The sequence below is a fragment of the Porites lutea genome, chromosome 3, assembly GCF_958299795.1.
Source record: "Porites lutea chromosome 3, jaPorLute2.1, whole genome shotgun sequence".
Taxonomy (NCBI): Eukaryota; Metazoa; Cnidaria; class Anthozoa; order Scleractinia; family Poritidae; genus Porites; species Porites lutea.
Window position 1 is genome coordinate 26,978,011 of NC_133203.1, and position 16,852 is coordinate 26,994,862.

General features: G+C 40.2%; 1 protein-coding gene across 1 annotated transcript; it reads left to right on the forward strand.

Moving 5' to 3' along the window:
• Positions 1-9,478: 9,478 nt before the first annotated feature.
• LOC140930821 (collagen triple helix repeat-containing protein 1-like) lies at positions 9,479-10,829 on the forward strand. The gene is made up of 2 exons (XM_073380533.1): positions 9,479-9,980; positions 10,334-10,829. The coding sequence occupies exons 1-2, from the start codon at positions 9,522-9,524 to the stop codon at positions 10,691-10,693; spliced, it is 819 nt and encodes a 272-aa protein (XP_073236634.1). The 5' UTR covers positions 9,479-9,521; the 3' UTR covers positions 10,694-10,829.
• The last annotated feature ends 6,023 nt before the right edge of the window (positions 10,830-16,852 follow it).

Sequence of the window (16,852 nt, forward strand, 5' to 3'; positions counted from 1 at the left end):
CAAAGTGGACAATACAAGGCCGTACTAGGCGAGTCGATCTCGAGAGCAGACCCGCTACGGACTCCAACCGCCAAGTCGACAATTTCAAACCGACGCGGGCTGGCAGGGTCAAATCGTTCAACCGTCAAGGGACAAGTGGAGCATTTAGCATACTGGGCACAGTAAGTGATGCTCCACTTCTCTCATTGCACTCCGGGGTCACGGAAGTCACGCATCTTACCTTTCTGTCATGAGTAATACAGTAGTATCGTCAAGAAATCCAATCAATAGAAAAATAGCTACTACAATTTGAATTCACTTTTCAGAAATAGTTTGCTTGCGCTGTAAGCAGCTGATGTAGAATTTGATCTTAAAATCGGTCTAGCTAATGTGGCAGAATTACCAAGGGAACATTGAATGAAATATTTTATTTACATATTTCCTTTCAGTAAAAACACTCTCATTAGATAAGAGCACCTGAGAAGTTCCTGTCCCAAACTTACTACTTACTGCCACTTGTTGAAAAAGGAAGAAAAATAGCTAACAACTGTGTGACAGCCGTAATTCTTATTGCAATATTTTTTTCTAAATCATACATAAAAAAAACAATTGTCAAACGCTTTTCAACCAAGTGCAATGTCAGTATATATCCGTCACGCGATGCGAGTGCAATGTGAGAAGTGAAACATCAGTAATGTGCCCAGTGGGCTAAATGCTCCAATTGCCCTTTGACGGTTGAACAATTTGACCCTGCCAGTCCGCGTCGGTTTGAAATTGTCGACTTGACGGTTGGAGTCCGTTGCGGGTCCGGTCAGTATAAGACATGGACTGCGGACTGCGGACCACGGACTGCGGACTGGGTATAAAGTGCGGACTAGGTATAAAATGCGTACTCCGGACTGAGTATAAAACACGGACTGGGTATAAAACGCGGACTACGGACTATATAAATAAAAACAGCCTTAGAAAGGTAAAACTGAGAGAAATGGAAAATGGACTAGCAAAACAGTAGTCCCAGCTTTAACATTCCCTTAACTGTTCACGTAGTCTATTCTTCCCATGGAGAAGAGAGGTTATGCCGGTACTCAAGGCAACTGAAATTTAACTCTGAATTTTATAAAAAGAAGCAGTTAGAAGAGATTTCGATTTGCAGTTTTAAACCAATAAGAAGCTCCGAATTAAAAAAATAGTAGTCAGATCAGTAAAATTCTTATCGGATGCTACAATTCCGTATGAGGACTAAGACGAGAAGGTCAATGCAGGGCATTCCGCGATGCACAAAAGCGGTATTTAGGGGGGGAGGGCAAGGGGGGAGGGATTACTTACATACGTGAATAATAGCCGAAATGAGTCATCCAACGTTATATTCCAAGCGATGATTATGATGACATGATTTACACCCTGCTCCTGATCCCCGGAGGGGGGTACTACTGGGAATTCTTGGTGGGGGTGGTGCCCGGTTCTCCGAATCCTGACCTTATTGCAGACCAAAAAATGTCATTTTCCACACCCATTTTCAGACTAGATCTCTAAAATCCATACCCATTTTCGTACCTGGCATAATTTAGCCTGGTCCAGGCTCTCAGATAGTTGGGGAGACTCCCTAGTTTTTTTTCCCGTTTTATTTTCGTGTTCGCGCTTTCTCAATTCAGCGGACCCAGCTATCTCGGAGCCTGGAATAGATTAGGCCTAATTAGGCAGAAATTATGTCATCATTTCGAAGTTAGAGCGGAAACAAAAAATTTCTCCAGATGCAATTCGAGTTCGCACATTTCTATTTCGTTCCCAAAATGGGCAAAGTGTTTTCAGACCAAAAAGGCCCAAAACCCCTACCCTTCCCTTATATAAGGGAGTACCCCCCCTCCCTGATCCTGACCCCTTTCATGATTGTTAGAGACGGAGACAACTCTAAAAATGAGTGAAGAAAATAGGATTTTGATCCGGCTCATGATTCAGAGACCCGGGCGGCACACCTCCACCAAGAATTTATAGGAGTATTTACAACTTTACCACTTGTCTTGCTATTTAGCGATCTTTTGATCTTATTTTTCCTTACCTAGAACCAATTAGCACCGTTTTTACCAAAGTAGTCCGTAGTCCGTATTTTATACCCAGTCCGCAGTCCGCAGTTCGCGTTTTATACCTAGTCCGTGTTTGATACCCAGTCCATATTTTCCACTCCGCGTTTTATACCTAGTCCGTATTTTATACTTAGTCCGCAGTCCGTAGTCCGCAATGCGCAGTCCGTCCTTTATACTGACCAGTTGCGGGTCTGCTCTCGACTCGCCTACCTACGGCCTTGTATTGTCCACTTTGTTGGCGATTTAGGACCTTCGAAATGGGAATTTTGGCGATGTGAATGATGAAAAATGTGCGGCATTTACCAGGACATCTGTTTCTAAAGGAATTGTCTTCATGTCGCAAATGTTACGGAATTTATCTCCACCGAGAGCGGAGCCGGTAAAGAGAGGTTTGCCAACCTTCTCTTCTCTTCTATCTACTGTCACCTGGGTGAAAAACTGTCGCTCAAAAAAAGGCATTAAACAATGCCTAGGAGTTCAGAAATGCAGTCAGAATACAAAGAAAAACAAGAAGACGCTAACGGTAAGCTTGAAAGCGAGCGAAGAATATTTCTCCATACAACGTCTTATAATTTTGCGTGGGAGGCTAATAATTTTCTTGCTGTATGAATAGTTAATTAGCTTGATGGGTAGTGTACGTTGTTTTCGGGTTCTTGGCATCCTAAGAGGCTTGAAACGCAGTCAACACAAATAAATGTAACAAAATACTAAAAGGAAAAATTTAATGTACGTTTCACTCAGTTATGGAGAAATCGGATAATTTTCATACAACGTCTTATAACTGTTGTCGTATGAATAATTAATTAGCTAAGTAGGATAATGTTGTTCAGGGCTCTCATAGTAAGCTTGGGCTACCTGTGGGAACGCCTGGTTCAGTTTGACACAGCTCAGCCGTTTTTTTCGCCAAGCCTGGCTGGGAATTTCGCCTTTGGAGCGACTTTGGAACGGCTTTGAATCAGATGCCGAACTTTTATGTATCGAACCTGTATAAATTATTTTACGTATTTTGTAAGCAGTTTGACCGAAATGAACATTTTTAGACTTTTGAACTTAGTTCAGCCGAAATTAAGATCGGCGTGTTTGAATCAATTCATCTGGTCTAAATAATTGGGTCGGCCTTAATTCGAATTAGGTTCGGCTCATGAAAAGTTCGGCGTCTGAACCGGGCCTAAGACGGTCACTTTAGTCGCATCCGACTGTGTCTGTGCGAGTTAACTGTATTTTAGCAGTGTTTAATTAATTTTGTTAGATGTATTATGGATAAACTCTCAATACTTTCTACACCACAAACAGAACTCGGGAGGGGGGGGGGGGTACTTCCTTATATAAGGCTAATGGGGGTGTGACGCTGGATAGGGTCGCATTTTCACAACTGGATTGACTACAATGAGGTCGCATTTTCAAAATATTTACTAGAATGTGTTCGCACATTTTCGGATATTTTGGGGTAACACGTATTCATAATAACGTGTAGCAAACGCACCGGGATGTTTGTACTGCAGGTGAAAATTAAAGTGTTCTTCATTCGGTTAAAAAAAAAAAGAAAAAAAAAAGAAAAAAAAAAAAAAAGAAAAGAAAAGAAAAAGAAAATGCGTCAGTTCATAAAAATAGAAAGTGGCTAAGTCGGGATCTCAAAAAAATACATATTTGCCCAAAAGTGACCAAGATGGGGTCTATAATTGGTCACAAAATAGACTATGATGGGGTAGGGATTCTGAGAGGCCGGTGGCACATACCCAGCAAAAATTTACCCAAGTACCCTCCCCCCGGGAAACAGAACCTTAAATGTATCATTCGGTATAATATTGAATGTTGCAGAAAGTACATTGGTCAAATATATACAGATAGTCTTGTCCATGATGAAAAAGTTCTTAAATTACTAGTTAACACTATTGGTCAGATAAAGAGTTCAGTGACTTTTTGGTTATGATCCATTTCAGCAAAAAACAGTGAATTTATGCAAGCAAAAATTAACAAGACGTGTACTGAAAATGGTTTATGTCACGCTCTTTTCTATCGTTTGTCTTTGCATAAATTGAATTCTAAAAATAACGGTCCAGGTTTGTTATTTCAGACTATATTCTGTTTCCTGTCGTCTGTTTCTAGGAACGGCAAGAATGTATGTGGATTGAAACTTAGTTTCGATGCCATTCCAGCAAAAATCACTAGAGAAGTATTCTCGTTAGTGCTCTCTGATGAAATTTGTTTGATTTATATTTTCCGCTCACTGTAAATGGAGCATTTAGTGTATAGGTAAAAGTACTAAGTAACGACTTCAGCACAGAATTGGCCTAAAACAGTAATATAACCCGATGACCATGACGTAGCCCCTTTAATAGATAGACAAAATGTGCCATATATACCAATGGGATGTAAAATGACTCAACCCTTTTAATAAGTCATAAGACTGACCAACATGAACTTTCTCCTAACAATATCAGCACAATCAAGGGAAATGGTTATGACAGTCGATAAAATTATCACCAAAAACAGTGTGGAGAATTTGTATGTAGATATTGGGGCTTAAAGGTTCTCATCGTAACAAAGACGTAACTTACTATTTAGAACAGTTATGGCTTCTTTGCTTGTGCATGTATAACTGCTACAGTTCGCGTTTCCTTTTTACCGGTATTTATGGCACTATATAACTGTTGTACCGTTTTCTAAATGTACGGAAACTGGCTAAGCAGCAGTAACAATTTTGTTTCGAATCTTCGAATCTTTCGTTGTGAAGACGTCGTGAACCAAACCATGTGCTTAATTACCTGAACGCTTTGATCGTATGGTAAGTTTTTCAGAGCTCCTACAACATTTCAGTTTCCACCCCGACAGTGATTTAGTTTTTCTTTTGCGGAGGTTTTTACTAACAAGATGAAGTTTTATTAAGCCATGATGAGATTGTGACTTGTTGTGTTGATCAAGAACGAGCTGACGTGTGCAAGTCTGATTCCCCATTAAAGTTGTGTTTTCAACAATCTTCTTTTGTGTGCAAAGCGCACTTTATCCCCTGGACAGACATAACACTGAAACAAAATGAACCTTCAAGTTCCCAATTTTCTCATCGCACCAAGCGTGGGCTCATTATCCTGCACGTGTATTTTGTTTGTTTGTTTGTTTGTTTTTTTTTTTTCAGGAGAATGTTATTTTAGGCAGTGACTACCCGTTTCCTCTCGGAGAACATTATCCAGGAAAACTCATCCAGGATGTGTACAAAGACGACCTGGAACTTAGGGTAAGAGAACAATCACATTCAGTTTCACGGGTTTTTTGCCATTGATAAAACGCCGCCGTCGTCGTTGCTTAAACTCCTTATTGTTGTGATGCGGAAATTTTGCTACCATGGTAACGTGACGTCACACTTCTCCTCTCTACAAACATTGGTATTGCTTGATTACATTGGAACCTCGATTACTCGCTTTCGCTAAAACGAGGTTAGGTTATATCGAGGTTCTTTTCCATACATTATACTATAATTGGGGCAGAAAATATCGTTCGTTATACCGAGGACTTCGTTATATCGAGTTCCGTTATATGGAGGTTCCACTGTACGAAAGAGAATGAGAAATAGTCCTCACCCCTCTCCCCATGTTTTGACTTTTGTCCCAATTCGCTCATTCCCATCCCTTTGAATCCCGCATAATCTCCAGCCCCTCCCCCCTTCCCCCACCAATTCTCTCTTGCAGAGGCTTAGTCCTACCCTGCTTTAGTATATTGTTCTACATGTACTTAGCAATTCAACAGTTATTCAACAAATATTAGTGGAGATCGAACAAAATGGTTCTCAATTAATTCCCTGTTATTTTGGAAAGTAGGTGAAGTAAGTAATTGTATGGGGGGGGGGGGGCATTTGCCAATCATCAAATCTCTCGTTCATCATTCGATTCAGTCCCCTATTTTTACGTAAGAACGTCGGGATCGAAGACTCTGCGTTACGGGCGGCCATATTGCATGGGTGAAGCCCGAACCCCACTCCCTCGGTTCAAGTGTAACGGAAATAACCGTCCGTTCCGGTAAGCTAGCGCTCTATCCTGTCTCCTTTATGGACTGCAAAACAGTAATTCTCCGAAAAGCGAACATTGTCAAAATTTCCTTGAAGAAATGCAATCCCTTTTTCCCTTACTTCGTCCACGGAAGACTTCATAATTGTCGCTTGAAAACCTTGATCTCGCCCGTCTCGTTTTTCGCCAGATTGCGAAAAAGGGCCATAAATAAGGTCAAAAAGTCGACCGGAAGCGTTCCGAGAGGAAGCTCGATCATTTAACCGGAATTCCCTCTTCATTTTGCCAAACTACCGCTGATTAATTAATTGAGTAACGAAAACTCACCCTCCCTCTACGCCCATGGAAAATTGTCACCCATACAGTGGAAAGCTAAGAGTGCAGAGAACTGAATAATTCAATGTTTTTCTGTTAGTTATATAATGAAGTAGCTTTTAAAAGTGAACAGACTATTATGTCTGATAAATGCATTTAGAAGGAGTTTATTTATAATGTCCTTTGTTTTTCGGCATCTTGGTGTCTTGCTTTTTCAAAAGAGCCTTGCTGAAGGAAACAAGTCTAAACAGTGTTAATTATTGAAACAAGTTCTTATTTATTGGTAACTAGTCTTGTACTTTAGACAATGATATACATGTGAATACGTTATTTAAAGCGGTTAAGAATGGCTTTACAGTAAAAGTTAAAAATATCTATATTCAAGTCAGCTGTCAGGTGCAGAACGAAGTTGATGTTACTCGATTAGCCTTGTTTCAGTTCAGTGAGGGTCAGTTTCGATCCTCAAAACGTAATAACGACGTGGTCATTTGGCCGGCCGCCACTATCTTGCTATTAAAATTAATTATCAGGCGAGCTTGTACCCTAAAATATAAAAACTCATGTACGTTTGTGGTTATGAGATTAGCGAGTGGAAAACATGCCAGACCGTACGAAATGGGTCTGAGTTTTATAAAAAGAGAAACTAAAACTCGTCTTTGGGCGTTCGCATTGCACGACGTAGTTGAGTGGAAAATAGTAATTAAAGGTATAAAAATGTTTCTATCCTTTTTCATTGTTTGTTTTGCTATTTGAAAGCTGGTTTACACACAGCGATTGTATGCCCGATTTATCTCCAAAGAAAATAAATGGTGATGCAACAGATTATTTTAATCTATCCGGTTTTCAGCCAGTTTTAACCTTTTCGTTTTTCTTTCGAAAAATCATAGCGTGACAACCGGCTTAAAGCCCTTCAGTTACAAGAGCAAGTTTTCTTCAATAAGGAAAACTTCCTCCGCCGTTGCTGCGTAAGCCCCATTATGTTACGTACTCATGACTCACATTTTGTTATCGCTCGGGAAGGAAGCTGCCTCTAACATAAATGTCTCGCAATTGTTTTGCAGCAAGTATGGGCTGCAAAAAGGAAGGTCACGTTCCAAATTATGTAACGACGTCTGCTACAGCAAAAATAAGAACAAGGACGTTGCGGCTCTCTTATTGACCAACTCCATAGATCATAATGGCCGGGGTGGGGTGGGGGTGAGGGGGCGGCTTCTCAACTAAGTTTTATATGGGGATCAGGCTCCGCCCCGAGGACTAACCCCTTAACCCTGCACTTACCATTTTGACAGACAAGATACCCTTTCCTATACTTTCCATTGACAAACGGTGTCTTTCAACATACCTCGTTGAGAACTTTACTTCCCTTTTTTTAATGTTATAAATGCACTCTTTTAAATATGAAACAGGAAAATCACGAAACCAGAACGTTTTCTCGAGTTTTTAACACATGTAAACCCTGTCTACGTCTGAATGTACGCTTTTTTATGAAAGTTACTGTTATTTTAGCTGTTGTAGCCAAGAGTTCAGGAAGTAAAAAGACGGGGACGATCGGTTCAGCGCGGGATGAAAGGAATGAGCAGTCTCTGCCAAGAAGAGTTACCGAAAACCCTGAAAATAATATTGTTTACTATACATGTAGAAATTTAGTTTGTGGCCGACCCCCACCATACAAACGTCTGTAAAATTTGGCGACATTGAGGAGCTATATCTTGGTTAGTTTCCAACAAATCCGACTTTTAGACTTTGCATTTTTTCTAATTTGAAGGCGTTCTTTCCATAGGTTGCTTTAGCTTGTCCATGTCAAAAGTTGAAAATAACGTGGAATAGTCTATCCTGAATTGAAAGAGGTATCCTTTTGGGCAGCGCCTCCCCGTATAGATTATTATAGGGACCCCCCACTCCCCACTCAGCCATCAAGGTATAAGATATTGGAGTTTAAAAATAAACACACTAACATTAGACACGTTAAAGCTTGCTTAGCTGGAGCTTAATGGAGCCGCTACTTTTTCTGATATAACATAGCCAACTTGGACTGAAGGCAAAGTTATATTTTTGGAAAGGGATCGGGTACTGTTAGAAGCACAAAATCGTGATAGCGTGCATAAAATTTTGCTACTTTTGTAACGATTTATATTCTGCCATTTATTTTTGGAATGTTCATCTTTTGACCCTGTTTCAGTACTCTGAAACGGGCCTATGAACAGAGAATAAAAAACTTGCCATATAAGGAAATTAAAAGAAACAAGCAAAAACAAACAAACAATAAACAGGAACAGAGGATTTACTTAAAATATTTGCTATATTAATTGGTGAGCACGTAGCACTGATTTGAGAAAACGCTGTGTTCTCGTTCAACTCTTACCGCCATGGTTCAGTATTTCGCTGTTTTCCTGATTCTCTCTTTTTCTGGCGGCTCACTGGGAACAACCACCTCACCTCAGCAACAAAACGCCACAGAGGTAAGACTTATGCCAGGTAAGAAATGCATAAAGATATAAAAAGAAGTACTGCGCCCTAGATTAGGTACACCAAGAAACTGTTTCACTATATATAGTCTCACGTTGTTACGATCATTTACTAAATGGTACCCGTTAACAGTGTATGGCAGTTTATTTAAAAGTCCTCGCTTCAGCATGATCTTTCCTCGAAAACCTGAAGCCTGTCCATTGTTAACTGTTAATTTTCTCTGATTGCATCCAAGTCCATTAGAGGCGTGATAACGCTTTAAAGAGGATTATGATGTCCAAGGTCCATTCCGTGCCTCGAAAACAAGGGAGACGGCCGGTGATGCAGACTTTGTTCATTTTGGTGTGGAATCATTGTTTGCGAGGGAGCTACGGGCGTGTATGAACGGAATTATCCTTTCATTTCCAAAAGAGAATTAATCTAAGTAAAAATGACATGCATTAATTCTTAGAGACAAGGTCCTAAAACTGGTATGGATTTTAGAGGCCAAGTCTGAAAACGGGTGTAAAAAATGACGTGTTTTGGTCTGAAATAGAATCAGGATTTGGGTAACTGGGCGGCACATCCCCACCAAGAATTCCCAGGAGTACATCAACCCCCCCCCCCCCCCACCCCGAGTTATTAAGATCCCGTGTCGTCTTCCTCTGTGCTAATTACAAGTCATCTTTACTTTCAGCGATCTATGATGGGTTTCCCTGGTATTCCAGGATCAAATGGTATACCGGGAGTGCCGGGCGTCCCGGGGCCACACGGACCTCAGGGAAGGGAAGGTGTAAAAGGACAAATTGGTGATAAAGGATCACAAGGAATGCCGGGTCCAAGAGGAGACAGAGGGCGCGAAGGAACCCCTGGGAAGAGCGGACCCCGAGGAATTAAGGGAATGAAAGGTGAACAGGGACTTCTGGGAATAAAAGGAGAGGCAGGCATTGCGGGAACGAAAGGCAAGCAAGGGGCTGTGGGAATGAAAGGAGTGCGCGGAGCTGTGGGAATAAAAGGGGAGCGAGGCATTGCGGGAATGAAAGGAAGAAAAGGAGACAAAGGAGAGAAAGGAGAAAGCGCTCAAGCAAGTGTAGTACCACAAACCAACTGGAAACAATGTGTGTGGAAATCAGCTAGCAGTACTGATAACGGAAAGATTAAGGTAAGTAGAATAAGAATCATAACACACTCCTAAGAAAATTCATTCCTTTTTAAATTAAAATGTTTTAAAGAAGAACGTCTCCCTTCTCACTCACCATTTTCCAACACATTACATAAATAGCTAAGTTACATTTCTCTCTTCTTTGGTTCTTTTTGAAGGAAAAAAGGAAAGCCATCTTGGGTGATATAAGGATTCCTGGTCATATGGATAAGGATAACGAAAATTGAAGCTATTACAGAGTTTTTCAAAATTAGGAAGTAATCTTGACTGGAGTTGTTAGTATCAATCATTACACACGGTTGCTTGCATTACTACAATATGTTTGATTTGTTTGATTTTGATTTTTATTCCAGGACTGTGTGTTTAACAAACTGCAGTCTAATTCAGCGCTCAGAGTCTCATTCCAGGGCAACATGGGGGTCCAAGGTCCTAGACCTCGGTGTAATCGCTGGTATTTCAAGTTCAATGGAAATGAATGCAGTGGACCAATGACGATTGAGGCTGTTGTTTTCAACTGGTGGCCAAAATCTGGGGACCCTACTCTGCTGCATCATCGGTCATTTGAGGGGTACTGTGAAAACATCCCACAAGGCGTTGTTAGAGTGGAATTATGGGTAGGACAGTGTACTGGCGTGACCCTGGGTAATGCTGTAACTGGGTGGAGATCAGTGTCTCGGATAATGATTGAAGAAGTATCTAGGCCCCAGTCCTAGTAAGGGGAGTCTTTAACTTTGGCGCCGTTCTAATTTCCTTAGAATAGCATTCTACAAATATAGACTGTAAAGCGCAAGGTGCGAAAGTATTGTTTTTGGTTATTTTCTTTTTAGCCCTTTGTGAAATACTTTCGTCGTATATCACTGATTGTCAATAGTAAACTCTTATAACAGTATCATGATTTTGTATTATCATGTCGGTCAGTGTTATATTAGTCCTGTGCAGCAGCTCTTTGTTTTGTTACGCAGTGCTTCTCTAGCTTTTTGGCGGGGAGGCACCTTTCGTGACGACACAATAACCGGCTGAGCCCGTAGGGAATTGCTCTCCGATGCAGCCGTTTGTCTCAGGGCGGATAAAGGTTGGGCGGTGAAACGAGCGTTCCGCTCTTCATTTAATGTGTGATGAGGAGTAGGACTGGCACGAGCGCTCTTTCCGCGCTTCCGGTGCGCTTGAAGGCCGGCGAAATTTTCCTTTTTGGAAACCGGAAATCCTATTTTCTTTCTGTAATTTCAGGCTACAATGTTAAATAGATAAATTCGTTTCATAACAATATCAACAAACACTTTCATATGTTTGTGTCTGTACGTCTATAAGTCAAACTTGTTGGTCGTATAATGCCAAAATTTGATTTTTATTTGAAAGTGTTGAATACCTCCCCCTTCCACTAAATATCACCTAATCGTCTTTCACCGTTTCGTTTGCAAAAGCTTAACACTTCTTGACCTTAGTTTTTACATATGTTAAAGGGGGATAAATTTTATATAACATAACAAAAAATTAGATTGATATATATTGATATAGTGGCGTTGTACTTCTTCAAACTTTGCTTCTCGGGTGCAACGCGCCATGGCGATTCGCGCAATGCGTTGCAAATCCGGCAACCGCATGTAAACAAAATTTATTGAGGTTAGTTGTAAGGTTTTTTCTCGGTTTTTCTCTCTAAAACAAAACGAATCGGGTTACCATGTATACCATCAGATTGTCGGTCGTTTCCTAAGTCTATAATATGTAGTCAAAGTAGAGGTCGTGATATAATCTTTCATCTCAACGATAAAAAAAATCTGCGGAAGAGATAACCGTCGCATTTAAAATATTTTCGTCTGGAAAATCTTTAATCCAATCCGGAAGTGAAAACGATTTAATTAAATCAAACGGCACGATTCCTTTTGTAGCCAAACCGCTTCGAGGCAAGATCATTACTAAAAGCGGATTAGATTTCGAGGATTAAAATCGCACCTTGTACAATTTATATCAATTAGCTAGGAAGATGAATATGATGATAGAATAACTTGATAATCTCTAGCATACGTGGCAAACGTTCGAAAGGCAGCGGAGGAAGGGAATGTAAGAGCGAGACCGCGCGCGAGGGAGAAGCGAGGAGAGGAACGCGTTCTCCTTCCCCATTCCTCGCGCGCCCTTCACGCTTTTCAAGTTCACAAAATCTCCTTTTCCTTCCCTTTGGAACACCTGGCACGCAGGCTAGATTATCTCTCAAACAGTACAAAATGGAATGTTTTTATTCGTAACGTTGAGATTCTTGTCAAACCTTTGCATTACCTTCATAGCATCTTTGTTTTATTTCTTGCATGTCAGTTTAGTTTGCTTCAATGTGTCATGCATTATGTACAAATCTTGTCCATTATTTTTCTTAACAAACAAGATTGAACTCCTTATGTCCGCTCCTTAACAGAGAAATTCCCGTACAGTCTCACAATATTGATCTATCCAATGCAGCTATTTGTAGCCTTGCCTGTTCGAGTGCATTTATGAAGAATGAAGTAACTTGAAGTTCCCAGAGTTTCTTAACTTAGAAATCTTTGGATACCTAAATCATCAGTGCTGTATGGGTATACCCAGTAGGGGATACCGTATGGGTATACCCGGTAGGGGATACCGTATGGGTATTCCCGGTTCGATCCCCGTAGAGGATGCCCATACAGTAAGTTATATCAAGTTAAGTTATGCCGGACCGTCGCAGCACGAACTTCAAGAGTACAATTCCTTTTAATTAGCAAGGCTTTTATTGCTTTGAACGTTTTTATTCCAAAGTTTAACTACTTTATCCTTTTCTGTGTTTTTTTATGGTTTCCTTAAAAATACTGACACTTTTGTCTTAGCCTGATAACAACTGATCGCCCTTGGAGAGTATTCTTTTCTATCATCCTAACCGAAAAAAAAAGTTTCCTCGATGTTTCAGCCGAAGGTGAACTAATAAAAGGTTAGAATAGCCAAAAAAAAAAAAAAGACTCCTATAATAAAAAGTACAAATTAACGTAAAACAAGTGTCGACCCTGCACCGACCATATAGGAACTCCACTGATTTCGTATTTGGATCGGAGGATACTAAGACGTTGGCGAACAGGACGTTATCGAAACGAATCATGACACCAAACTTTTCATGAGCCGAACCTGATCGATACATTGAATAAAGTACATGAAAAGTTCGACGTCATGTGAATCAATTAGGAACGCCTGGTTTAATTTGACACAGCTCAGCCATTCTTTTCGCCTAGCCTGGCTGGGAATTTTGCCTTTGGAGCGACTTTGGAAAGGCTTTGAATTAGATGCCGAACTTTTCCTGTGTCGAACCTAATGCATAAATTATTTTACGTATTTCGTAAGCAGTTGGACCGAAATGAGCATTTTTAGCCTTTTGAATTTAGTTCAGCCGAAATTAAGATCGGCGTGTTTGAATCAATTCAGCTGGTCTAAATAATTGGGTCAGCCTTAATTCGAATTAGGTTCGGCTTATGAAAAGTTCGGCGTCTGAACCGGGCCTAAGACGGCCCTTTTGTCGCATCCAACAGTGTCTGTGAGAGTTAACTGTATTGTAGCAGTGTTTAATTAATTTTGTTAGATTTATTATGTGTAATCTCACAATACTTTCTACACCACAAACAGAACTCGGGAGGGGGGGGGGGGTACTTCCTTATAAGAGGCTAATGGGGATGTGACGCTGGATGGGGTCGCATTTTCACAAATGGATTGACTACAATGAGGTCGCATTTTCAATATATTTACTAGAATGGGTTCGCACATTTTCGGATTTTTGGGGGTAAGACGTCTTCATAATAACAAAACGTACCGGGACGTTTGTACTGCAGGTGAAAATTAAAGTGTTCTTCATTCGGTTAAAAAAAAAAAAAAAAGAAAAGAAAAAATAAAATTTGTCAGTTCATAAAAATAGAAAGTGGCTAAGTCGGGATCTCAAAAAATACATATTTGCCCAAAAGTGGCCAAGATGGGGTCTATAATTGGTCACAAAATAGACTATAATGGGGTAGGGGTTCTGAGAGGCCAGTGGCACATACCCAGCAAAAATTTACCCAAGTACCCTCCCCCCGGGAAACAGAACCTTAAATGTATCATTCGTTATAATATTGAATGTTGCAGAAAGTACATTGGTCAAATTTATACAGATAGTCTTGTCCATGATGAAAAAGCTCTTAAATTACTGGTTGACACTATTGGCCAGGTAAAGAGTTTAGTGACTTTTTGGTTATGATCTATTTCATTAATATACATTGAAATTTTGCAAGCAAAATTTAACAAGACGTGACGTGTACTTAAAGGGGGTTATGTCACGCTATTTGCTATCGTTTGTCTTTGCATCAATTGAATTCTAAAAGTGACGGTCCAGGTTTGTTATTTCAGACTATATTCTGTTTCCTGTCGTCTGTTTCTAGGAACGGCAAGGATGTATGTGGATTGAAACTTAGTTTTGATGCCATGCCAGCAAAAATCACTAGAAAAGTATTCTCGCTAGTGCTCTCTGATGAAATTTGTTTAATTTATATTTTTCCATCACTCTCAAGGAGCATTTTGTGTATGGTAAAAGCATTAAGTAATAAGGTCAGCTCAGAATCGACCTAAAACAGCAATATTCCCATGGCTTAGCTCCCTTAATAAACAGACAAAATGTGCCATATCAATGGGATGTAAAATGACTTAACCCTTTTAATAAGTCATAAGACTGACCAACATAAACTTTCTCCTAATAATATCAGCACAGTCAAGGGAAATGGTTATAAGAGTTGATAAAATGATCAGTTTGGAGAATTTGTATGTAGATATTGGGGCTTAAAGGTTAATTCTCATCGTAAGAAAGACGCGACTTGCTATTTAAGACAGTTATGGCTTATTTGCTTGTACATGTATAACTGCTGCAGTTCACGTTTCGTTTTTACCGTTATTTAATGGCACTATAACTGATGAATCCAATCCATTTTCCAAGAGTCTTTTAAATGTACGGAAACTGGCTAAGCAGCAATAACAATTTTGTTTCGAATCATCGAATCTTTCGTTGTGAAAACGTCGTGAAACAAACGATGTTCTTAATTACCTGTAACGCTTTGGTGCGAGTTTCTCATCGTATGGTAAATTTTTCAGAGCTCCTACAACATTTCAATTTCCACCCCAAAAGTGATTTAGTTTTTCTTTGTCGTAGGTTCAGTTTACTGACAAGGTGAAGTTTTAGTAAGCCACGATGAGATTATGACTTGTTGTGTTGATCAAGAACGAGCTAACGAGTGCAAGTCTGAGTGCCCATTAAAGTTGTGTTTTCAACAATCTTCGTTTCTGTGCGAAGCGCACTTGTCCCCTGGACAGACATAACACTGAAAAAAAAAGTAAATAAACCTTCAAGTTCCCAATTTTCTCATTGCAGCAAGCGTGGGCTCATTATCCTGCATGTGTATTTTGTTTTTGTTTTTGTTTGTTTTTTTTTTTCAGGAGAATGTTATTTTAGGCAGTGACTACCCGTTTCCGTTGGGAGAACATCATCCAGGAAAACTCATCGAGGATGTGTACAAAGACGACCTGGAACTAATGGTAAGAGAACAATCACACTCAGTTTCACGTTTTTTTCTTTTTTTTTTTGCCATTGAGAAGACGCCGCCGCCGTCGTTTTTTAACTCCCTATTGTTGTGATCCAGAAATTTTGCTACCATGGTAACGTGAGGTCACATTTCTCCTCTCTATAAACATTGGTATCGTTTGATTACAGTGGAACCTCGATTACGTTCGCTAAAACGAGGCTTGGTTATATCGAGGTTCTTTTCCATACATGATACTGTAACTGGGGCTGAAAATATCGTTCGTTATACCGAGGACTTCGTTATATCGAGGTTTGTTATATCGAGGTCCCACTGCAAGCCTCAAGTTGAGACGAAGGGGTCACTTCTACGAAAGAGAAAGAGAAATAGGCCTCACCCCTCTCCCCAGGTTTTGACTATTGCCTTTTTTCGCTCATTCCCATCCCTTTGAATCTCGCTTAATCCCCACCCCCTCAGTAGTGGAGAAACAAAATGGTTCTCAATTAATTCCGTCTACGATAGTTCTATACTAAGTCTGTGTCTAAGAGGACTGAACTGAACTTGAAAACTGTGAAAGCTTCGGCTACTTTGGTCTCTGTGCACATATCAACAAACCTGTATGTTATATTTAACCTACTGATTCTGTAAGCCATCTTATACTGTACCAACTTGAATAGCGCGAAATTAACTTGAACTTGAACTTGACTGACATCCCAATCAACAGGTCTGTTATTTTGGAAAAGAAGTGAAGTAATTGTGTAATTGTTCGGGGGTGGGGGGAGGGGGGGGGTGTATTTTGTCCTTCATCAAATTTATCAAATGTTCCGTTCATCATTCTATTCACAGTCCCCTATTTTTCCGTAAGATCGTCGGGATAGAGGACTCTGCGTTACGGGAGGCCATCTTGGATAGGTAAAGCCCGACGCCCGCTCCCTCGGTTTATGTGTGGCTCTATCCTGTCGATCGAATAGGGGACTGTGAATAGTTTAACTTCAGATAAAAACCTTTTAATTCAAAATCCATCCGTTGTTGTAGGATAAATTGTTAGGCGCAAATGCTCTAAGATTTCTTGGATTGAAAAGGTCGCAGTTTGACGAAGACCCTGCGGACAAAACGGATACAGTGAAAAGCTAATATTATAATAGTGCAGAGGACTGAATAATTAAATGTTTTTCTGTTAGTTATATAATGAAGTCCGGTTTTGCGGTTTTCGGACCCCCCTTACGCCCCCCTCATGAAGCAGCTTTTAAAAGTGAACAGACTATTATGTCTGATAAACGCATTTAGAAGGAGTTTATTTATAATGTCCTTTGTTTTTCGGCATCTTGGTGTCTTGCTTTTTCA

What these genes read in the sequence shown, in the direction of transcription:
- LOC140930821 (XM_073380533.1), top strand. Translation starts at nt 9,522, where the DNA reads ATGATGGGTTTCCCTGGTATTCCAGGATCAAATGGTATACCGGGAGTG. An exon ending in CTGATAACGGAAAGATTAAG is followed by an intron (nt 9,981 to 10,333) that starts GTAAGTAGAATA and finishes TTTTTATTCCAG; the next exon opens with GACTGTGTGTTTAACAAACT.